Below are 23,286 nucleotides of genomic sequence, written 5' to 3' on the forward strand. Positions count from 1 at the left end.
TAATATATTGTTAATACTTCTGTAGTTTTTCAGAGTCCCCTTTGAATGCACAACTATGGCCTGAGATTAATAACTTTTTCAGTGTGTGCCACTTTGGGAATAACAGACAAACAACAAAATTCACACTAATTCAAATTTATTTATTTATTTTTTTTAATTGAAATAATTTTAAAACAGATGTCAGAGGCTGAAAAGGTGGTGCAATGTGTCACTATATGGCTTTACTGCTTACTGACGTACTAACAAAACTATAACATTTGTTAGATAGCTTATTAAATACTGGTTAACAACAGAAAGTAGTTAAATTTGAATAACCACAATTGTTTGACCATGAGCAACATTCAGCAACTTTTCAGGATGAAAATAACAATACATATAAAACACCCTGTGCCAGGGCCACCTTCATGAATTTCATCCTTTTACAATTTAAAAAATTTCTGCAGTTATCATCAAAATCTTATTAAAGCAGCTCAACATACTTCATATTGGCACCTTGATTATTGGAAATGTATTTGTTGTGCTCATATTTGCTCTAGAAAGTTTAAAAAGTCAGAAAAGTTAGTGCTTTGCATTGTTTTCATTCCGAAGGACGGAATGATTAGACAGCGGGTAAGTGCTATCTGAGACTGTAGATGAGTAAGTTCGGCTTTGCTGGCGATGTATTAGTCAAGTCAATGAACAGGCGACTGAGAACTTTGATCACTGTTTGTTCTTGTCGTCTTTCTTGCTCCCTCCAAACAGTGCTCCAGCGAGAGCCACGATGCCCAGGCCCACCGCTGCTGCCAGGCCTGCGGCCATGACCACTTCTCCTGCTTTACGCACCTACACAGACAAAACACACATCTGAGTTTTCCTGAAACCCAACATTCAATTTTTTTTGCATATAAGGTTATTTTCTTTAAAGCTTCTTTTAGGTTGGGGGCAGGGTTAAGTTAGGGTTAGTGTGCCTGTCCCATTGCCATGAATGTGATAGCTCAGGACCGAAACAGTGATAAAAGAAAACTTAACCGTGGACTTCAATAAATAGCCAAACTTCTTCAGACAACAAATAACTCCAACAAGTTCTTCCCACAGCTACTCATCAGACATGAGAAATCTTCTGGAGGAATAACAGAGCTGCATCAGCTCAGACATTTGTCTGTGTTTGACTCTGTTCTGGTCACACAGTTTGAGTGCCTGTTAAAGTCTGTCTCTTTCCATTTAGTAGTCCAGAGCTCCTGCATTCCAGGAGACATTTCCTCTTTAAAGCTCTCGGGAAGTTTAAAAATATGTGGGACATCTGTGTTTTTCTACTCATATTGAGCCTGTTGGCACAAATTCCAAACAAGCTCTATAACCCTTCCAAAAGTAAAGAACTAGTAATAGACTTTAGGAGGGAGAGGAAGGAACCTGCTCCTGTTTACATGATGGAGAGTGTGACTTTAAATGTCTGGGGACACACATCTCTCAGGGCCTAAACACCACTTCTGTTGAGGAAAATTAGAGCAGCAGCTTTACTTTCTAAGGTCACTAGGGAGCATTAATCTGTCTCAGAAACTGTTGCTGTCCTTCTCTAGATGCTCTGTAAAAGTATGTTTATCTACGTCCTGGTGTGGTTCACAGGCTGCACTGTGGCAGATAATCGAAGACATTCTACCAAGGCCACCACCTTTCTGCCATTAAGGAGGAAGTACTGGTCTGTTAAGGTTAATACCTCCAGACTCATTAACTGGTTTTACTCTTTATGCTGCTAAGATTCTGGCCTATTATGAGTTGAAGTTGGTATGTTTTGTTTGTGGGATCTTTTTAACTCTTTCTTTGTCTACACTAAACTCAAATTTGACTGTACTATCCGCAGAATGATTAACAAGAAAACATCCACTGGCACAATAAAACAAGATACACTCACTTCCACATTAAGATACAATCTCTTATACAATGAACAATGTATAAATAATGTATAAACATGAATATTTTGCAATCAAAAGATCTCAACCTACCTGCCGGGACTCTGCCTTGCCATAACGCAACTCATTCACAAAGTGTTCACAGTTGCCCCTTAACACGCAATATCGCAGCTCTAAGCCCACCAGATCAAGGGCCTCTTTCACAATGACATCAACTGGGCGGGGCTCGTACTTCTCATCAAGGCTGTTGTTTATTTTCCATTTGTCATTTCCCACTACATCCCACAGCTCCTGTCTCTTCACCAAGGCCTTCTCACTTAGGGTAGACATCACACTGTTGGAACCTGCCCCTGGGATCTCAGCTATCAATACAAACAGAAAGACACACAAAAAAATAAACACACATCATTTGTACACAGCTTGTTCACTGCATATTGTTACATATTTGTGTTATCTGAGTGGTTTATTAACTATCAATCAGTTTAAACAACATAATAATACAATCTTACATTTTGGATTATCAAATTAGATCAAACATTGGTAGCTATCAGTGGAAGGTGCTTTTTGTTCTCAACTGTGACTAGTTCACTTTTTGGCTTTTGTCTTGCAGAATTGTCTTCCATGACTCACAGGGTGGTGCCAAGTGAACGACAAAGCCATCACCAATGTATATGACCCAGTGCTGATAGGTGCCACGAAAGATTTCAATCAAATCCCCAGGCTCTGGCTTCACATCATACTTGGATTGGAAAAATAAAGAAAATAAAATTAATAAATGTTTAATATCGCAACAGAATATTTGTAGAAAATATCAGGCACACAAATTTGGGTTTAAGAAAGATAATATAATAAAAATAATAAAACTTGGAAAATTGTATGCAATAAAGCAAGAGTGTGCTGGACACAAACATACTATGATATTAAGTTCATAGCAACTCATAATTATGATAGAAAATCCCAATTAAACTACACACACACACACACACACAAACAAAACCAAAACGAAAACATTACAGTCGAATTGTCTATATTGTGAAGGAGCAGCAGTTTGGTTACCAGAGTCGGGGCCATTTCACTTCTCTGTTTGAAAATCTTGGACAGCGCCTACAAAAAAAAAAACAAAAAAAAAACAAAAACATGTTATATCAAATAGTTATTCGCTTTTTATCCCTGTGATAAGGTATCCGGGAAGGTTTTCCATGGTTGTTGTCGTCGTTGTTGGTTTTTTTTTTTCCTAGGGAAATATATCAAGGCTTCAAGTAAATAATAATCATTCATCGTTTTATCCCATTTTATTTTTTGCATTTATTTTGTGTGTCTGTCGATAATTTGGTCCAAGTGAACCAACATCCAGCTATAGAAACGAGGCGAAATTAAATAGTTGCTCTAGAAAACAGTTTCAACCAAACCCCAGCATTGTTGCCTTCTTCCAGCTTTTGTTAAGCATTGGATTTAATAAAAACGCGACAGTTACACAAATATGTGCGTCTCCTTCGTTTTGATGAGATAAATAAATACAATGCTTTAAAACAAAGTGGACATCTCTGAAAAATGGGATACATTAATAATTTATTGAGTTTCCATAAATTAGCAGACGACACAAATCCAAACAGGTGACGGAAGATTAAATCAGACAAAGTGAGCTAGTTTTTAGCTCCTTTACTTCATCCAGATCCAAGATACGCCGAGTAAAACCCTTCTGCTCAAAGAAACGAGCCTCACCCTGGACTAAACTCGGGATGTAAAGAGTCTGACAGCCTTTCTTTTTCTTACCTTTGGCGATAAAAATTTCACGTTTCCAGTCTGTATCTGTCCGACAAACGTCAAATCTCAGCTGTGATCGTTGCTCCCTGTAGCCGCTGAGGCCCGAGCCTTTCACAATAAAAGCATCCACTTGACAGCCAAAAATAATAAGAATCGTCATATTCATTAATATTGTTGTTGTTGTAATGCCTGATTCCGCAGCAACTGCAACTTTAAATGATACATCATTGTTCTTCTACACCAAAACACATTATTTGTAGCTTGCAAAACTAAACACATTTTCTTTTTATTTTAAACTTTTATGACGTTTAGCAATTTGTGACACATTTGGGCTTTAGAATGATGATTATTTTATTTTATTATGATGTTTATTGTTTTATTGCTGTTTGGATTTGCACGGCAGACCAGACAGAGTGCCACGCGTCATACTCCGAAAGCCACGCCCACCGGAGGGGGAAACAAGCGGTGGCATAATTTAATTAAATTTAATACACTGTCCAGTAGTTTGAAACATTATTTCAACATGTCAAATGAGTATTTTAACACGCTAGCTGTACCGGAGAAAAACGGTACAATGAAAAACTTATTGTACCGTTCTGACAGGAGAAGATTGATATGCCTGATAAAACAACTTTCACATTTTTTCCCCCGCTGTTAAAATTGCTCTTTTGTTATGCGAATGTGTCTGAGGACGGAGAACAAAGTCTGAGGCCACGGCATCATCTAAATCCTTAAACGGTTTAATGAGAAAGCCACAGTTTCCTGTAAGCCTTACGTGTCTTTGCAGTCCCGACCACTAGATGTCGCAAGTGACGTCATCTGCCTGCGTCGGTTGTCTTTTTCTTAGCAACGAAGAAGTGCCATCTTCCGGCTTTGGATGAGCCATTCGCTGTATTTCTGTCCTGAAATTTGACAGCAATAACGACAAAAAAAGATCCCATTGTTGTTTCCGTCGAAGCCACTCGGGCCGAGAGGAAGATTTAATGCGCCGCTTTAATGGTAAAAGACCAAGCGATGTCTGTGGTGTTTGACGGGAGTCCGCTGAAAGCGATGCAGAGCTCACACACTCACAGCCCGAGGACTGCCCTGAGGTGAGAGCTGGACCCCAAAGTCCGCCTAGTCCAGGTTTTATCATTTCAGTTAAGTTGTCTACGACAATCAGTCGAACTTTTAGAGTTACCCCGGCACCCCCTGGAGGCAGCATATGGCAGGGAGCAAACATCACTGACCACTAACTAATATATGTTTAGATATGTTAACTTATATGCAGTCTACGGAGCTCATAAATAGTGTTCTTATGTATGTATGTATGTATATATAAACAATTCTGATGTCACTACCACTAATTATTATTATTATTAGTAGTAGTAGTAATTATTGTTATTGTAGTAATTAATATCCCTTTAAAAAAATAAGACTGTTAATGATAACTAGAGCTTGAGGCATTAAAATCAGTTGATTCCCCAAAAAGTGGTCCGTCAATTAATAATTGATTACTTGTAAAATACAATCACGCAGTTCCAGCTTCACAAATAACAAGGTGCAAATTACCTTCATGAATTGATTGACAACTCAAATGATTCTGAGCAGTTTTTGGTTTTCTAATGTGAGAATTTGCTGCTTATAATAATTATATATGGGTTAGGGTTAGGGTTAGATAAATGAAATAATTTTTTGTTGGAGCCTTAATCTGACAGCAACTGACACACTTAACCATTACAACATCAGCAAATACACAATGTAAATTGTGATTGGCAATAAACAATTTGCTGACAATTTTAGACTAAGCATTAACTGCTTATGAAACAGAGAGTTTAGTGATTGTCATTTTCTTCTTCTTCTTCTTCTAAATGTCCCATTTTGCAAAGAATTTAATCTTTTCCACACACCCCTCTAGTACCCAGGAGCTATCCCAGGAGATCAAGTCCTTTATCAGTGGCGTTGACACTGTTCAGGGCCGGAAGCTCAGTGTCCGAGAACATGCCCGCTGTGCTGTAAGGTTGCTGCGCTCAGTCCCAGCCTGTCGAGGTGCTGTGCTGGAGCATCTGAGGGGTGTGTACGATGAACACGTCTCTGCCTTCTTGCACAACCTGGAGACAGAGGGGGATGCCAACTCTGTGGTCAGCTCTAACCTGGAGGACATCATACAGGTGGAACTTCTTATCAAAATTGCTGAAATCAATTAGATTGATTATTATAAAATTAAAAAATATTAAGGTTAATACAGATTCAAACATTTCTAGCCTCGTTAAAGAAATACATTTGGGACTATGTGCCAAATCAAGTAAGGTGCATTTGTACAGCTCAGCATTACATAGTGTCTAAGTCATATAGAAAAATAGGATAATACCTGAAAAAAATAATTCTTATTATTTTTCTCCTTCAATAGGAAGTCCATGGTGTGCTATCGGAGTTTATCAGACTCAATCCACGGGCCTGGGCCCCCCTGGTATCCACCTGGGCTGTGGATTTGTTGGGCCAGCTAAGCAGCAAACATGCTGGCCGCAGAGTGGCCCCCCATTCCTCTAGCCTCAATGAGCTGCTCCAGCTTTGGATGTCTTGTGCTGCCACCCGGTCCCTCATGGAGGCTTACTCTCTGTGTTTGGCTGCAATGCTGGCTTGGTGCCCTGATGCATGTGTGGATGCACTGCTGGACACCTCCGTTCAACACTCCCCACATTTTGACTGGGTGGTGGCTCACATTGGGTCTGCTTTCCCAGGTACTATCATCAGCCGAGTCCTGGCATGTGGACTCAAAGACTTCTGTTCTCATGGCACCAAGGACCAAGGCCTAATGGTGATGGGAGGTGATAAAGGCAACAGAGTGCCCAAGATTGGCTCAGTGGTCGGAATCCTTGGACACCTTGCAGCGCACCACTCAGATAGCATCAGGAGGGAGCTGCTCAGGATGTTTCAGGAGAGCCTGAATCCATCAGGTCCTCTTTCTCCCACTTCATCCTCCACCTCTTGGGAGAGTTCCCCTCAGCTTCGTCGAGCTGCCGTACCATTTCTGCTACAACTGGCTGCAATGTCTCCCAACCTCTTTGGTGCTGTGTCTGCAGAGCTGGTTGAGCTATTACGACCCCCAGTCCTGCTTCAGCTGCAAGCCTTGCTGCAGGGCCTCCCCAGAGAAGAGCTGGATAACATGCTGGGGCTCGCTGTCCATCTCATTAGCCAGAGTCCTTCAGGAGGGGCCAGGGTCCTCCGTTTTCTGGCTGATACTGCGACGCCAGCCTCTGTTATCATCTCCGGCCCAACACCGTCACCCCATGAAGGAGTCAGAGAAGGTTGTGACCGCCTCCTCCAGATGCTGCTTCTGCATCTTCACAAACTGGTCTTCAACCGCTCAGATGGAACTGAAGGAAATCCATTTCACTCTGCTTCCTCTCAACCACAGAGAGTCACCCCTTTTCTGGAGGAGCTCCAGTCTCACGTGGGGGAGCTTTGTGCTGAGACATTACGACTGGAAAGAAAACGCCACCTCTGGCTTCACCAGCTTCTATGTCTGTTGTCAGTCTATGGGGGTCCCAGTGTGGCCACTGAGGCCTTCTGCCAGCTCCTCACTCAGGCCCGCAACCCAGAAGAGCTGGCTCTGGCTTGGCAGCTTCACACCACACTTTCCTCCTGCATGGCAGGACTCATTCCTGCTGCTGTAGCACGCTGTGTGGCCCAGATCCATACACACACCCTGGGGCCCCGGCAGCTGAGACAACTGCTGCTTAACCTGGCTGCAGCCATCCAGAGTCAGGATGAGGAAAGAAGAGGATCAGTGGGTGCTCAGTCCTCCATGGCCATCCAAGTAGGCTCTGCAGTTTCAGGACACCTCCACGATTTTGGCCCACTCCTTCTCCATGGTGACCCAGCTGTGTCACATGCCACAGTGCGCCTCCTTTCCTGTAGCCCCCTCCCTCGCACCTCCTCCCCAGCACATCTGCTTTTGCTTTCCCGTGCTGCCGTCACTCATTTCTTTCTGGCATTGCGGAGGAGAGGAGAAGGAGGGAAGATGGGGAGAGATGGGGGACAGGCAGGCGAAGCAGTGAACTGTTCAGTCCAGCTCCTGTCCCGCTTTGCAGCATACTCTCCGCTCACTCTCAAGGCAGTGCTTCAGCAGCTGGTTGAGGGAGCACTACATAAAGGCAACGCTGACCTGTTTGGAGGGCAGATTGCAGATATGTCTGGTGCCCCTTTGGCATCCCCTTCTGTGTCCCCTGACCTTGGAGCCTCCCTGCTAGACGTCAACTGTCGCTTCGGCACCACTGTCAACTTTTCTGGCAGTGTGTGGTCTGTATTCCACGCTGGGGTGATCGGCAAAGGGCTGAAGATCCGCACTGCCACACAGCTGCTTGATTCATCCAGTGTGATCCAGGTAAGTTGAACAATTTTAGTACTTGATTGAATCCAATCTAGATGTAGGCATATTCTAAGGGGGGGATTATTTTTCTGTCCAAAGAAAGCCATGGGCACTGAAATATTTCATTCAACTCGTGAGCTAGAGACTACATTTTCATGCAAGTACTTTAAAGAGAAAAAACAGTGTTGTTGGGTGGTAGAAGATTTATGTGAGTAAATTCTGAATAATTATCATTGTGTATTTTGTGTTGCAGCAGAAAAATCTTAAAATATATCATATTCTTGTCTCTGTAGAATGTCCAGACTCTGCTGGCTGTTGTAGTCCAGTGTTGTAGCTCCTCGGGTCTCAATGGGTCTATCAATGGCTCACGTCTACCATCTGACCCTGATGAGCCGCCGCCCATCAACGCTGAGGCAGCCAAAGTTGTTGCTGTCACACTGGTGGAAAATGTCTGTCCAGATGTGGCAAATGGGGAGCTTTCTTGGCCTCCAGAAGAGCATGCTCGCACCACGGTGGAGCGAGACATCCACATTCGACGTTGCTTTGAGGCCCATCCAGTTCTTTTCCCTCTGCTTCAGGTGGTGGCAGCTGGACGCCCAGCTCTCTGCTATTGCTCTGCTGTGCTCAGAGGGCTTTTGGCCACTTTGCTCGCCCACTGGGAGGCATCTCGTGAGATATCATCCACAGACTCCCCCTGGCACCTTCAAGCCTCCTGTCTTCTGGTGTCGTGCATGGGAGAAGGCCAACTCCTGCCTCCTGTGCTTGCCAATGTCCACGAAGCCTTCCCCCTGCTCACTCCCTTCGAGGTGAGGCTACTTCTGTTGGCTGTGTGGGAATATGTGAGGGGCAATGGACCAATGCCCCAAAAGTTTGTCTTCAGTTCAGAGAAAGGCCTGTTCTGCAGGGATTTCTCACGGGATGGTGATGTGGCAAGATACGTGGCACCAATTCACAGTGTCCTGCATAAAAACATTGATAGACTAGGACACCTGTGCTGGCGGTTCCAGCTCTAAAGGGAGTAGGTACATGAAGAAGTGATTAGCACAGGAAATATAGATACAGTAATATAGAGGTAATACTGTATTATTGTGTGTGTTGCAAAGTTGCTATCACTGTACTACAGTTTCATACAAGTAGAGCTGTGTATGTGTTTGTGTGAGTGTGTGTATATATATTCCTGCACATATGTGTATGCATACAATTCCTATTTTTTGACTTTTCTAACAAGCTCTTTCTGTAAGAAAGACAAGTTCACTGCAGAAATAGCAAACATGGATAATTTCAGATTTGTTCCTCACAAAGGACAGCCTGAATATGTCAGTCCAATTAGACAGTAGACCATAATTCTGCTAAACCATTTCTAGATTGTTTTGTACATTTTTCAGATTGTTAATGGTCAACAGTTGTGGCTCCAGAAATGTTTTGTGTCTCTTATCTTGTCAATCCCAATATTCAACCACCATAGAAAATAAATCCTCATTTGGTCTCAGAATGTGTTTTGAATGTGCCTCTTTCTTTAAACAAGAAAATTGTGTATTACAACATTCATTCATATTTTTTTTTAACCTCATGAGGGATCCTCAAGATAACAACCTACAGTCAAGATCATATTGTTAAACCCATGCCTTCATATTTACAGTCAGAAATGAAATGAAATTGTATCAATTCCAAGCAAATATACAAAACATTTAATGGTTTCAGATTCTCAAATGTGAAAAATCCCTTATTTTCTTGATCTTGTTGTGAATTTAATATTTTTGAGTTCGTTTTGAGAGAATAACTACATGATAACGAGGACCAAATTATTTATCCATTAAACAGTCTCTTAATTAAAGAGATGAGTAATAACTTCTTTTTTTTGGGGGGGGGGGCTCAAAGATTTGGCAAACGACCGACATTGGCTGTTTGTCCTCTAAGTTTACATTTATTGGAGGAGCTGTTGGGTCGGGTTGCATTAATGTGTTCCAACACTTGAACGTCACATTGGTAGGAAGCCTAAGAGAGGAAGTTCATCCCGTGTAAGACAAATCCAGGGCATTTGTGTGCACGTCTCTGATTGGACCTTAGAGATGGCGTGTCAGTTACTCGTGCGAAGTTAATTCATTTCATCAGATTTAAATAAAATCCGATAAATTGTATAATTAACATTTTGGTATGAAATGTAGAATTTAATTTGCTTTGTAGAAAAAAAATGTGTGTGATGATGACTCTTACTTTTTAAAGATCTTTGTTGCGGTGTGAAATGGGCGGAGTCAAATGGCAGCATAATCAAGATGGCCTCCTTCTCTGAGAGGTAAGACAAAGCTGTTCCGCTCTTTCATCGAGAATTTGTCCAATATTTGGGGAAAAATTTTTACGGCAGGGACTGTCGATTAATGGCCCGGGTGCTCACTCGGCAAACGTGCCAACAAATTTGATGGCTAGGGTTTTATCGGCCAATAAAAAAGAGAAAGAAAAAACAATCCCGGATTAATGGAGACCCCCTTCAATTGAATTAGCAGTTTGACAGGCAGTCAGTTAGCTCGACATCCTGAGGTGTCCGAGGAGATAAATAACTAAACAAACGCCATTAGACGCCCACCATTCAGTCCCTCTGTGAGGGGTTAGCACAGTATTGTTGCTACACTAATAATTCGTACACGTGTTTTGTTTGTCTTTGTCAAATATTCCGGTTGTGTGTGAGCTAGCTGATAGCCATTTTCCGGTACGTTAGCTAATGCTGTGTGTTGGCATCGTTTCATCATCACATCCACCGGCCGGCTGTGACAGAAGCACCGAGGACAGCAGTCTCTCTCTGCAGACTCAGCCTCCAGCACGAAAAACACACTCCCTGTTCACTTTCGTGTTGATATGTGCGCAGTGTGAATGCAGCTGGACGAGGAGACGGGAAACGGTTTAATTAGCACTACAGCATTTTTCCCCGGTAGACTCGCCGAGCTGACTTTCAGGGACCAAAGTTCGGCGTGTTTCTGTTAAACTGTAGTTTTGCTCGGGTCTTGCTCAATTCGACCCGAAGCAGTCAGTTGGAGAGGCGACTTGGTTTTAAAGTTCACTTTGTGAAACCAAATAAACCCCCCCCCCCCCACACACACACACACACACACTTTCTCTTTAGGATGGCGCCTGTGGTGGTGCTGTGGCTGGCCATGTGCCTCGGTGGGACGTGGGCTGTGGACAAGGGCAACTTCAAGACCTGTGACCAGAGTGCCTTCTGCAAGTGAGTCGGAGATGAGGAAAAGATGATCCAGGCTCAAAGTCAGGGTCGCCCCAGGTAAGGAGGGATGAAACACAGTTGCTGATGGTTGCTTTTAAATTTGAAACAGGCGTCAGCGAGCGTTGAAGCCTGGTGAGTCTCCCTATCGTGCCCTGCTGGAGACCATGGAGCTGACCAACACCAGACTCACTCTGCAGCTCATCAATGACAACAATAAGGTAAATTGCACACAAGGGACAGACAATATAGTAAGGATTCTGGCTGCCATTGGTATGAGGTTCTTCAGATTTAACATTAAATCTGACTCGTTTGATGCTGTCTTTAATCTAATGGATCACAAATAGATATTACACAAAAGTGATATCCACTGTGGCCAGTAAACCCTTTTTCCAGAATTACCTCTATGCTAATTCATGTTTAGTAAAATTGTACATTTTTCATTACATTTTCTTTACTCTTGTGCCCTCAAAATTAAATGTTTATGATAAAGTGTTATGCAGTAAACCGAGACTGAACCTATTTGCCAACCTCTACTACTAAACTTCCTCTGTTCCTACATTTGCTTCTCCTGAATAATTCCCCTTTTACCACTCTCCCTTTGTGTCTCTCTCAGGTGCGTCTGCTGCTCGAGCTGTACCGTCTCCAAGGAAACATAACCAGGGTGAAGATTAATGAGCTGAAGCCGCTGAAGCCTCGCTATGAGGTCCCAGATGTGCTCATTAGGGAGCCACCCACCGAACCGTAGGTCTCCCTTTGGGGTTGCCAATTGTGTAGTGTGACTGGGTAGTGCAGGTTTTTACCATTAGAGTTAACTAAAAAAGACAAAATTAACTCTGCTCAAGCAGCCATGAATGTGCCCGCAGACCCATGGCAACTCACAGGCCTCTGGACTCTCCCCCTGCACAACTTCATAAACACTGAAAACATTTTGCCAGGAGTAGCATTAGTCCAACATATCGTGAGTGTCCATGATGTGACGCTAGAGAGCATGCACTGATTTTATGTCAAGTTGTAGTGTACGATGTGGAGTGAATGTGAAGTCATTTGGATTAAAACCGTAGGATGATTTTGTTGAAGTATGAGTTGTGTAAATCACTAAATTTCTGTGCTTCAAATCTAAATTGCCCAACTTCCTGTTAAAGTTAGGATATTGGTTCCTGACATTTTACTGCCCATCTTGCCATGATGCACACTTGTACCAACTTTGGTTTGTCTACATCAATTTGGAGCAGTAGGCTCAATTTGCTTGATTTCCAATGTGGCTTCATTGAGCCATTTTGTGATGTTCATTTTGGCGACCCATAAAATATCAATATTTCACAATGCCTCTCTTAGTTTCATGAGTTTAGGCTTTTCATAATAATTACTAAAAATGTGTGATTTTCAGATTCCATTAGTCTCTTTTTCAGCTCCTGGTGAGAAATAGGCCTAACTGTATAAATATCTCCAAAAAAATTACTCATCTGTGAAGATGAATAACAATTTAAAAACACCAAGAATATTTTATTAGACTGTAAATAAGGGATGGAAATTGGGGGAAAAAAGTGTATACACATTGTGCAAATTGTTGGGTTAGGTATAATTTCAGTCTGGAGTTGAGAATAGTTGAAAATTGAGTTCTTTTACTTTTTGGCCTCACTTAACGTCATCAAAACTAAATCTTCTCTTATTGCTCGTTTCCTCTGTCCTTCCCCTCTCTGCCTCAGCCTGTCACTTTTGTCTCAAGATGAGAATGGGGTGGTGCTTTCCCTGGGCGCAGAGTCTCAGAGAGTCATTGTCAGCGCCCGACCCTTTCGACTTGACATCATGGAGGGACGTGAAGTGCTGATGTCACTGAATTCACGTGGCCTGCTGGCCTTTGAGCACCTGAGGATGCGCAAGGACACGTGAGAATTCACACATTCACACCCTTTACCAAGTACCAGCCCTCTCTTTTTTCTTTTTTTCTTTTTTTTTCAATCCACATTTTCACTCTGGATTATTTCTGTTTTTTGTTCCTTTTTGAGTATTGTCTCTGACTCGTTGTTCTGTCCTTCTCCCTATCATCCTAGTTTCTCCTATAAAGTAACTAGCACAGTGGCTAGCGTGTGGGATTATATCAAGAGGGTATTCACTAGGTAAAGACTCTTAAGATTTGTCAGTATGTATTCTGTTCCTTGTGCCAATGCTGCCCATAGTGATATAAAATATAGGGACTCCCATTTCACTAAATTCTGTATCTACCCTCAAACATGAAGAGTGAAAGGAGTGTGTGCATGGCAATGATTGCTTTAATTCAGAGTAATAGGTCAGTTTATCAGTTTTCATCCTTGTTTTGTTTTTTGAGGGAGAATCAATTTAGATTTTGATTTTATGACACAGAAATCATTCCAATCATCGAAAATGTCTTCACTGGATGATTAAAGTGAAATCCTAGGAATGATTTTTACTGTACACCTCATCTGATCAGTGTCTAACTAAATCTTATGGATGTAACTTCAGTGGCTTGTCTGATGAACTGATCTAACACTGCAAACTGCATGGCCAACTTGGTCTCTTCACGAGCTATATGGACTGAATTTATTTGTTTTTCTCAGTTTATGATGGTAACTAAGTGGAGTAGTTGAGAATAGAATATTGTAGAGTTTGTTGTGTTTTTCAGTGGAGAGCAATGTATTTCTTAGTGCATACACCTACTCTTTCCCACCAGATAGCAATTGCCTAGTTAGCAGATATTGCTGCCCACTTCACTCTTTGTGGTACTTGTCGTTGCTTTTTGTTGATGTAAGATTTACTGTACTCGCTGAAAGGGACGAAAGAGACAAACCTGCATGTGTGCAGCTCCAGATTATGCACCTCTATTATTATAACAGTATTTACAGTTCAGGACAGGTCTTTGGTGTTGCACCAGAGCCTGGATTGCATGGAGGATTATGCCAGATTGAATGGACATCAGTCTTTTTTCTATCTTTTTTTATTATTATTATTATTATTATTATTATTATTATTATTATTATTATTATTATAGGAGCCTTATGGGTGTTACTTTATAGTCTCTAGAGCTCTTGTCCCATGATTCCTAGCTTAAAATAGCCAAAAGTTAGGGAGTTGCGCATTCCCCTTTGTTGTTAAAGTCAAGTTATTCAACACCCTGCACTATAGTACTGGCTGGCAGTCAGTGTGAAGTCGGGGGCCAGTCACCTACCTCCCTGTTTATGTCCTTTTCCTTTTGTCATAGATTACTCCCATATATTGTCATTCTTCACACGCATGACAGTGTGAGTTATAGAAGTGACGCATCCTTTTTTTTTCCCCTTTTCTTAAATTACTCCTTCACTTCACCCTCCTTTTCATGGAGCAGTCAGGCTGACCCAGAGGCCGAGAAGAAAGAGGAGGCTGATCCAGCTAACCAAGCTGAGGTACACTACACTGAAATACAGTACTTTGCCCCCGCTGTCTTGTATTTTAAAAATGCATTTTTTTAAATTCATCTTTCTGCCTCCTTCTCATTGTAAATGTTTAATTTTTCTGTTTGCCTGCCAGGCAGAAAATGTAGATGAAGAAAAAGTAGAAGACGGGATGTGGGAGGAAACGTTTAAATCACACACAGACAGCAAACCTAATGGTAAATTATGTCTTTTCTGTTATGTGTCATGTTGAAGTATGTAAGCATGTGTGTATGTTAATTAAGACCAACAGGCATTTGAGCTCTGAAATCATCACCACCACCATTATATCCTGAATATGCATAACTTCTATTTGACTGATTGCTTTCCCACCTCAGAACTGATTTGTTGTTGTCACCCTACAGGTCCATCTGCTGTCAGTTTAGACTTTTCGCTGCCGGGTGTGGAGCATGTATATGGAATCCCAGAACATGCAGACACCCTCAGGCTCAAAACAACAGAGTGAGTAACAACATGTCATATTTCTCATACAATAGTGAAGCCAGAGTCTTCAGTTGTATTGGATCAAGCCCTTGTGTGTGCTTGTGCGTTCTAGTAACGGAGATCCATATCGGCTCTACAACCTGGATGTGTTCCAGTATGAATTGTATAATCCCATGGCCCTGTATGGAGCTGTCCCAGTTATGTTAGCCCACAACACCCAGAGGACTACAGGCATCTTCTGGCTCAATGCTGCTGAAACCTGGGTGGACATTAGCTCCAACACAGCTGGAAAGGTATGTCTTTCTCACTGCAGACACCTTGGAGCCTTTCTCAGGACCTAAGGAACTTCAACTGCATAAATTGTGTTCCAGTTTTACAATTTTGGATTCTGGCTCATAGTTTGGCCAGAAGGCTGGTAGCAACTGCCTGCTGTACAATATCACAGTCCTCGATTCACTTGCTTTGTTCCCAGACTGTGTTTGGAAAAATGCTGGACTATGTTCAGGGCTCAAGTGAGACGCCTCAGACAGATGTGCGTTGGATCTCTGAAAGTGGCATCATTGATGTCTTCATTATGCTTGGACCAAAACCCAAAGATGTCTTCTCTCAGTATGCTTCCCTCACAGGTAGGAGAGGTCTTCTCCAGTTTATTCAAAACATTTTGAAGTGGGCAATTTTCAGCAAGTAACACAGAACATGCTAAAAACAGGAAAGGGTGAAAAGCAGTTACTCATTTCTCCTTTATACACACAGGGCTTACAATGATATCTGCAATGATAGAACATGTAATTGCTTTGCTGTAGTTTCTGGCTTGTTATATTTGATTCATATTGATGAAAATTGGTTCAATACTGGCTTCTCATGATGTCCTCCAGGCACTCAGTCCTTCCCTCCCTTGACCTCCCTTGGCTACCACCAGTGCCGCTGGAACTACAATGACCAAGAGGATGTGAAGTCAGTGGATGCTGGCTTTGATGAGCATGACATTCCCTATGACTTCATCTGGCTTGATATTGAGCACACAGATGGAAAGCGCTATTTCACCTGGGACACACATAAATTTGCAACACCAAAGGAAATGCTGCAGGGTCTCATGGACAAGAAACGCAAGGTACACATGATAAATGTTCCAGCAGATGAAAATTCATGGGTTTTTGCTCTGGATGGTTTTACATCTTGGAGATTTCCTTCTCAATTTCCTTTAATGTTTTATTAGATGGTGGCAATTGTGGACCCTCATATCAAAGTAGACAGCAACTACAAGATCCATAATGAAATCCGTTCACGGGGTTTCTATATCAAGAACAAAGATGGTGGAGACTATGAGGGCTGGTGCTGGCCTGGTAAGTCTGTATTAATCACCACAAAATGCATAGACAATGAACTAGATGTTCACTGAGAAACAGAAAATTTATAGTGACATGTTTGTCCGTTGTTGAAATCTCCATTATGGCTCTTATTACTATCCCATTCTTCTGTCTCCTGGGATCACTTGATGTGCCTCAGGAAGCGCTGGATATCCAGACTTTACTCGCATAGATATGAGGGACTGGTGGGCCAGCATGTTTGCTTATGATCAGTATGAGGTGAGCTGCAAGGACATTTATGGCATGAGATACTTCAGATTTGCTTGATAAATGCTTGCTAAACCTTAGTTTGAGGAGAAATTATTGATAGCATTGGTCATTCTTAAAAACCTTTTTAACGATTGTCGCATGCTATTGCCTTGAGTTTTATATTCTCAATCTCTGTCCAGGGTTCCATGGAGAACTTGTACACGTGGAACGACATGAATGAGCCATCAGTCTTTAATGGGCCAGAGGTCACAATGCACAAGGATGCTATGCATGGAGCCTGGGAGCATCGTGACTTGCACAACACCTATGGCTTTTATGTGGTGAGTGCTTTGAATTAATCTCTGATTTATTTTATTTATTTACTTATATTATTATTTATTTATTTTTGGTAAAACTGAAACTTGGTGTTAAATAATTTTTTCAACGCTAAATAATTTAGATGCAATTTTCCATCTTATGTTTTTGGAGTGCTGAATATCAGCACAGCAAAGGATTAGCTAAATAAAATGATTGATAACTGTTAAATATTTCTGAACTTTTCATTGAAATTCTGTCACGAATAGTGAATGGTATCGGTGGTGTGATTATACTGCAACCTGTGTGTGTGTGTGTGTAACCTGCAGCAAATGGCCACAGCAGAGGGTCTGATCAAGAGATCAGGAGGAGTTGAGCGACCATTTGTTCTGACTCGAGCTTTCTTTGCTGGGTCTCAGCGTTATGGTGAGTCCTTCATTCCTTTTAATTTACTCTAACTGTGGAAAAACACAAAAGTTTTGTCATTGTACATGTAATGATTTGCTGGTGGTGGTCAGTTTTAGCCTGGTCAAATGTGTCAGCTGTGCTTTATCCCAACAGTCTCACACCATTTTAAAGTAGGAATTAGTAGGCTTTATGATCACTGGTTGGGATATGATCCATTTGATGAGTTTTTAATAATAATACTTTAATTGGTACATTAATGATTCTAAATTAAATCTTAGTATTAAAATTGATCATATAAATACCACAACTTAGTTTTTGTGTTGATGGAGGATATTGTAGTGTTAAAGGTGTGTGGGTGTGTCTGCAGGTGCTGTGTGGACAGGAGATAATGCTGCTGAGTGGGACCATCTGAAGATCTCTATCCCCATGTGTCTCAGCCTGGGCCTGGTTGGAATCTCTTTCTGTGGTGGTGAGGATTTTCATTCCTTTCATGTGCTGCCTTGGGAGTTTGTGGGCTTGGTTGGTGTAAAATTACCAACGTATTTAAAGACCAAAATCATTAGAACTGAAAAAAAAATCTCCGGATTTGCTTTTCAAATCATTTGATTTGTTTATATAAGCAATTTACACTGTTAGAAGTTTTTGCACTTTTCTTAAATTCAAACAAATCCCGAGTGATCGTTAGCAAAGGATAAGGCATCACAAGGCATTCAGTCCTGGGTTAAAATCATAATTTGTGGCTCCAGCTTTAATTAACTTTGTTGTAAATTAAACATCTGGGTGAACATGCAAATTTCTTTTTCAAATCTTCCTTTTTCTCTCCTGCAATATCATTCAGATATAGACCTAGTACTTCGCCATTACACTTGAAACATCACAACTTCAGCTTCCTCAGTGAGCTGAAGCGCTGAAGTGACTTTTAAAAACAAAGCGCTGATTCAAGTCTCACAAAAAGGCTCCAACACAAGAAATGACAGCTATATATTAACAGTTTGCTCAGTTTGGCTGTACCTTACTCTCCCTCCCCTGTATCTGTGTGTGTTCTCTGAAACTGCATGCGGTGGTGCTGCTCATTGCAGCCGTGTGTTGTCAGTACAACCAGAAGAGGTGAATTCCGAAAGGGATCAACTGACTTTTTTTTTAGCAGGTGTACCTGTGTTTTTAAGAAAACTAATAGCTGTTTACTTTGTGGGGAAAAAGGACTTGTGTGTTGTCCTGGAAACATCCAATGGAAAACTGTACAAGGTGTTTCCATGGTGACAGGACAGATTCCTGTATAATCTATCTGCAGTTATGTTGAACAGGCCATGTTTCTCTCATATGAAAATTTACCATCATCGTGATCAGATCAATGAAAACACTACACGTGCATTTAATTTAAGAAGTGTGGACTTGTATTCCCATCATAATCTCCAAAAATAGAATCACTCAATAAGCTGTTGTTTGTTTGACTGTTTTAACACTTTGGACGTTGAGCAGCCCAGAAATGACACATTTACCTTCCTGTCTTACAGCTGATGTTGGCGGCTTCTTCAAGTCCCCCAGCACTGAGCTGCTGGTTCGGTGGTACCAGACGGGAGCGTATCAGCCATTCTTCAGGGCACATGCCCACCTTGACACACCCCGCCGTGAGCCCTGGCTATTTGGTCCAGAAAACACAGCGCTGATACGTGAAGCAGTGCGCCAACGATACACCCTTCTTCCCTACTGGTATCAGCAATTCTACCAGGCCCACCGTACTGGACAGCCAGTGATGAGGTGAGGACATGGCGAGGAAAACTGCCTGTTTTGAGATTACTTACAGCCACAAATTTTGTTGGTGATGCAAGTGTTTTAGTTGAATCAAATCCATGTACTTCTACTTGCTTGGTATAGATGTTTAGTGACTCAGCTAAGCCATTACATCTTGAACATGTATTCTTTGATGGTCAAGTGCAAAAATGTTGATTCACATTGATTTAAATGACTGTATTATCACATCAATGCATCTCTCTTGCAGACCACTGTGGGTGGAGTATCCTCAGGATCCTGCTACTTTCACTTTGGATGATGAATTCTTGATTGGTGAGAAACAAAACCTGAATGTTTATGCCTAGCTGAGAATTACTCAATGCACACAAATAACTGTACTGTGATGGTTGTTGTGGTATAACGGTGCTAGGTATGAATCAGGCCAGCTTGGTATGAAAACAGTCAATGTACAGTAGAACAATCAACAACTGAAACTTGGAATGAATGAATAACAGTGAAACAGATGTGTTGTCACTCTATTGATGTTACCTAACTCTGCTGCAGGAAAGGACTTACTGGTACACCCAGTGACTGAGGAGGGAGCCAGGGGAGTCACTGCCTACCTGCCTGGTAAAGATGAGGTAAGAGGAGGAAATATAGAACCAAGCACATCTTAAAGTTACTGTGTGCTTCAAGTGTCATCAGGCTGCACTGAGGAGTTCAACTATACTGATACAGTCAAGTTGAATGTTCATCTATTGCATGCTGTGTATGTAGCTCTTGTTGCTATTAGTCAAATCCTGCCTTAAGTTGTGCGTGTATGTCTTCCTCAGGTCTGGTTTGATGTCCACACCTTCCAGAGGCACAATGGGGCCCAGAACCTTTACATTCCTGTCACCATGAGTTCTGTAAGACCAACACAAGGATGTACTCAACACTGTTCTATAACACTGCTCCTGTGTGAAATTATGTTGTGCTGGTTTTTCTCTAGTTTTTTTAGTATTGATATATTTCTGCATGTCAATGCCCTCCATGTTACTTGGTGTCTGGTTTTAACATGAAGATTTGTTTGCTTTTCAGATCCCAGTTTTCCAGCGTGGAGGCTCAATTATTCCCAGAAAACTCCGGGTTCGCAGGTCATCTACCTGCATGGAGCACGATCCTTACACTCTGTTTGTGGCTCTTAACTCTCAGGTAACTCAGATGGCCACACTCGGCTGCAGCTGCTAGACTGAACTCTCACCTTCTGATATTTTTTTAAGTGCAGATTGCCGTAGTTTTAAATGTTAACATTTTTGCCTGGCAGAGAAAAGCAGAGGGTGAGCTGTACATAGACGATGGCCACACCTTCAACTATGAGAAGGAGGAGTTCATCCACAGGAGGCTGTCCTTTGCCAACAACATCCTCTCTTCTCTGTGAGTGATTAAAATATCAGTCTCAGTTCAGTAGAAAACACTGCCTCTCTTTAAGTAAAACCCACACTAATATAGATTCTAATATAGACTCGTTGTAATGTAATACCTGCTGTAACCACCATGTCTGCTTGGTCCACAGCAACCTGGCTCCAGATGCTAAGTTTACCACCCAGTCCTGGATTGAACGTATTGTCATACTGGGAGCCAGTAAGCCCAGTAAGATTACCCTTAAAGCTGCTGGTGAGTTATTTACTCAAAATGTCTTTAACATTTAAATACTAATGGTTGAATCATTTAAATTTGGATTGTATATTACAAAACATTCAACAGGTTCATACCCCAGTACAGCATTATTAGGAGTTAAAATTTTTTTTTAAGCCTTTCAAGAGAAGGCTTTGTGGGGGGAAAAAACAATAGCTTTTCACATGCCACTCATATGCTTGCTTTACTCACTTCCACATATGATATTGCATATCATTTTATGTGGACAATTAAACTTTGTGTAAACTATGTATGTGAGATCTTGTAATTTGGTGTTAGATCCCCCCCCCCTCCTCTTAGATTTCTCTAACAGTCTCTGATTTTCCTTTGGCAGATGGTCAAGAGAGCCAGGTAGAGTTTGAATTTGATGCCTCCATGTCTGTGTTGACACTTCGCAAGCCTGGCATGAACTCAGGGGCAGACTGGACCGTAACACTTCAGTAGCCAGAGTGACAGAAAAGGAGGAGCAGGGGGAGAAAAAAGAGAGGGCGCCCAAGATTTACTAAAGAAAGGCAGGAAAACCACAATGGAAAACAGAGACAAATAAACACACACACACAGACACAAATCCATGTAAATGTGTGAGTCCTACTGAGCCACATAACATCTCTGCCATGTCCCACTTGTGTTCAGTCACACTGTAATGCCTAACTAAAAGGGTTACTGATAGTTGGATAATTGTTTGTCACATTTTTCAGATAGATGATAACGGAGCAACTCGAATCATATCAAGATAATGAATCTTTGGGGTTAAGAAAGAAAACATTTGGCCACTTTTCAGTTTGTTTTATTTTCATTTCCCTTTCACTTTGTGTCAGAAGAAAAATCTGTAAAGATTCATACTCAAGGTATGTGCCTGCCGGTGATTCCCTCAGCCTGTTCCTGACTTGAAAATTCTCAGACATTCATTCCATCCTTTTTGAAAAGCCAAGCACTTCAATCAAGTTAACTGAAGATATATATGCTTGCCAGTAAACTTTGGCCCCAAACCCTAAACTTTCAAAATGAGATGGGTTTTTTTGTTTTTTCTTCCATTTTTCCTGAATCCTCAAAATGAAAACAAATAGTTGTCTTTCTTTCCAATCCTAGCCAGTTAATTCATGTTTATCATCTTGAATTCCTAAGTGATGAATTTGTGTGCATGGAAATGGTTAAATCATTGTCACCGACTCACTGTCGAAGTGATCAGGTCCTTTAACTCCAGCACAGAGGGAATTTTCTGTTCTTTTGAACAAACTTGGCAGCGGGAATCACATCAGTGGGACTGAACCATAGACACTGTGGATCATCTTTTTGATAGGCTTTCTCTGTTTTAAATCTTTTTCCAGCATTGTTTACTAGATTCTTTTAATGCACTTGAGGAAGCGTGAGAGCTTAAAAGTTGTTTAGATTTTCATGTTAATAGTTGTGAGGACAGGCCAGGATTTTCAGTGTGCCCTCTTCTTAACGAACAAGACAAATCCCGTGCTTACAAAGTGTTTAACTTGGATATATATCTATATAGAGCAATCTGACTGAATCTCAATCCTAAATACACACTGAGCAGTCAAATATGCCAATGATTTTCTGGATTCTGGTTTATGTCCCATGTTGTCAATTCATATGACTTTGTTTAGGGTTTTTCTTGTCCTGAATTTGTTTCTTTCGTTGTTTTAATGATCATAAATGTACATTTCACTGCAGTGTTGTTGATGGCTTAAATTGGTGGAAATGGAAATGAAGGAAAAGACCTCAGCTGTCAGTTGTTAGATTTACTTTAAAAGACGAGACCAAGTGAAAATAAAGCTGACCAAATGTCAAAGATGTCCCTGGTAAATCTACCAATTTGTATACAATGTCTAAATATCAGAAAGATTATTGTGCAATTCTGGTTTCTGTACATTTACAGTTGATACAAGTTAATTTTATTTATCACAGCAAAATGAAAGTTAATTCTCAAGTTCATACAGTTAGAGGGCTCAAGTTAAAATAAAACATTTCACAATAACAGAAAAATTTTGAGTCAGATGAGCAAAAAAATTTGGGGAAAACAAAAGAAAGTTGAAGTAGTTTAAAACCTCCACCATTGAATAAAGTATGTATTTTAAATAACTTGTTTATTAGATAAATCTGTAGTTGCCTGGAGGTGGAAAAGTACCCTTTAAAATTAACCTTTTTAATAAAAAAAATTAGTGACTCAATGTTGAAATACTTAAATGATCTAAAATTTTACTTATAGAATTGGATGAAAATATTGTTTAAACCACACAAAAAACTTTGCAAAACGTCATTTTTAAAACTATATTAGTACTATAAATAAAGTAAAGAATGGGTGACTTTAAAAACTTTGTACACTGTTTGGAACATCATCATCTATAGCTTTAACTTTTTGATCGGTTTTTCTGTTCTATTTTCTGATATTAATGCGAGTCTGCAATGTAACTCGTGACCAGTTCTAATGAATAGAGGAAGTCTTTGAGTAGTATGGGAATAGACCCATACAACACTACAACTAAGACACACATCGGTCATTTGT

The 23,286-nt window shown here is 41.1% G+C and overlaps 3 protein-coding genes across 4 annotated transcripts; 2 read left to right on the forward strand and 1 right to left on the reverse strand.

Moving 5' to 3' along the window:
• Window positions 1-125: 125 nt before the first annotated feature.
• Window positions 126-3,747, reverse strand: LOC115049869 (HRAS-like suppressor 3). The gene is made up of 5 exons (XM_029512449.1): window positions 3,660-3,747; window positions 2,943-2,990; window positions 2,517-2,625; window positions 1,980-2,248; window positions 126-822 (listed from the first exon to the last, which is right to left on the reverse strand). The coding sequence occupies exons 2-5, from the start codon at window positions 2,955-2,957 to the stop codon at window positions 700-702; spliced, it is 516 nt and encodes a 171-aa protein (XP_029368309.1). The 5' UTR covers window positions 2,958-2,990; window positions 3,660-3,747; the 3' UTR covers window positions 126-699.
• A 766-nt stretch (window positions 3,748-4,513) lies between these two features.
• On the forward strand, window positions 4,514-9,474 carry ints5 (integrator complex subunit 5). The gene is made up of 4 exons (XM_029512626.1): window positions 4,514-4,741; window positions 5,548-5,800; window positions 6,040-8,016; window positions 8,295-9,474. The coding sequence occupies exons 1-4, from the start codon at window positions 4,647-4,649 to the stop codon at window positions 9,012-9,014; spliced, it is 3,045 nt and encodes a 1,014-aa protein (XP_029368486.1). The 5' UTR covers window positions 4,514-4,646; the 3' UTR covers window positions 9,015-9,474.
• A 775-nt stretch (window positions 9,475-10,249) lies between these two features.
• On the forward strand, window positions 10,250-22,574 carry ganabb (glucosidase II alpha subunit b). Of its 2 annotated transcripts, none has more exons than XM_029512095.1 (25): window positions 10,250-10,294; window positions 11,117-11,218; window positions 11,325-11,433; window positions 11,829-11,956; window positions 12,922-13,101; window positions 13,267-13,332; window positions 14,553-14,613; window positions 14,738-14,819; window positions 15,006-15,102; window positions 15,197-15,377; window positions 15,557-15,710; window positions 15,960-16,195; window positions 16,301-16,427; window positions 16,591-16,670; window positions 16,841-16,981; window positions 17,285-17,381; window positions 17,731-17,832; window positions 18,878-19,121; window positions 19,363-19,427; window positions 19,659-19,735; window positions 19,928-20,002; window positions 20,175-20,288; window positions 20,401-20,510; window positions 20,650-20,750; window positions 21,106-22,574. In XM_029512095.1, exons 1-25 carry the CDS (start codon window positions 10,275-10,277, stop codon window positions 21,213-21,215), a joined length of 2,859 nt encoding a protein of 952 aa, XP_029367955.1. In that variant the 5' UTR covers window positions 10,250-10,274; the 3' UTR covers window positions 21,216-22,574. The 2 variants fall into 2 exon arrangements, with proteins under 2 accessions (XP_029367955.1, XP_029367954.1); XM_029512094.1 differs by having other exon boundaries at window positions 14,556-14,613.
• Window positions 22,575-23,286: the final 712 nt, after the last annotated feature.

The sequence above is a fragment of the Echeneis naucrates genome, chromosome 10, assembly GCF_900963305.1.
Source record: "Echeneis naucrates chromosome 10, fEcheNa1.1, whole genome shotgun sequence".
Lineage (NCBI taxonomy): Eukaryota > Metazoa > Chordata > Actinopteri > Carangiformes > Echeneidae > Echeneis > Echeneis naucrates.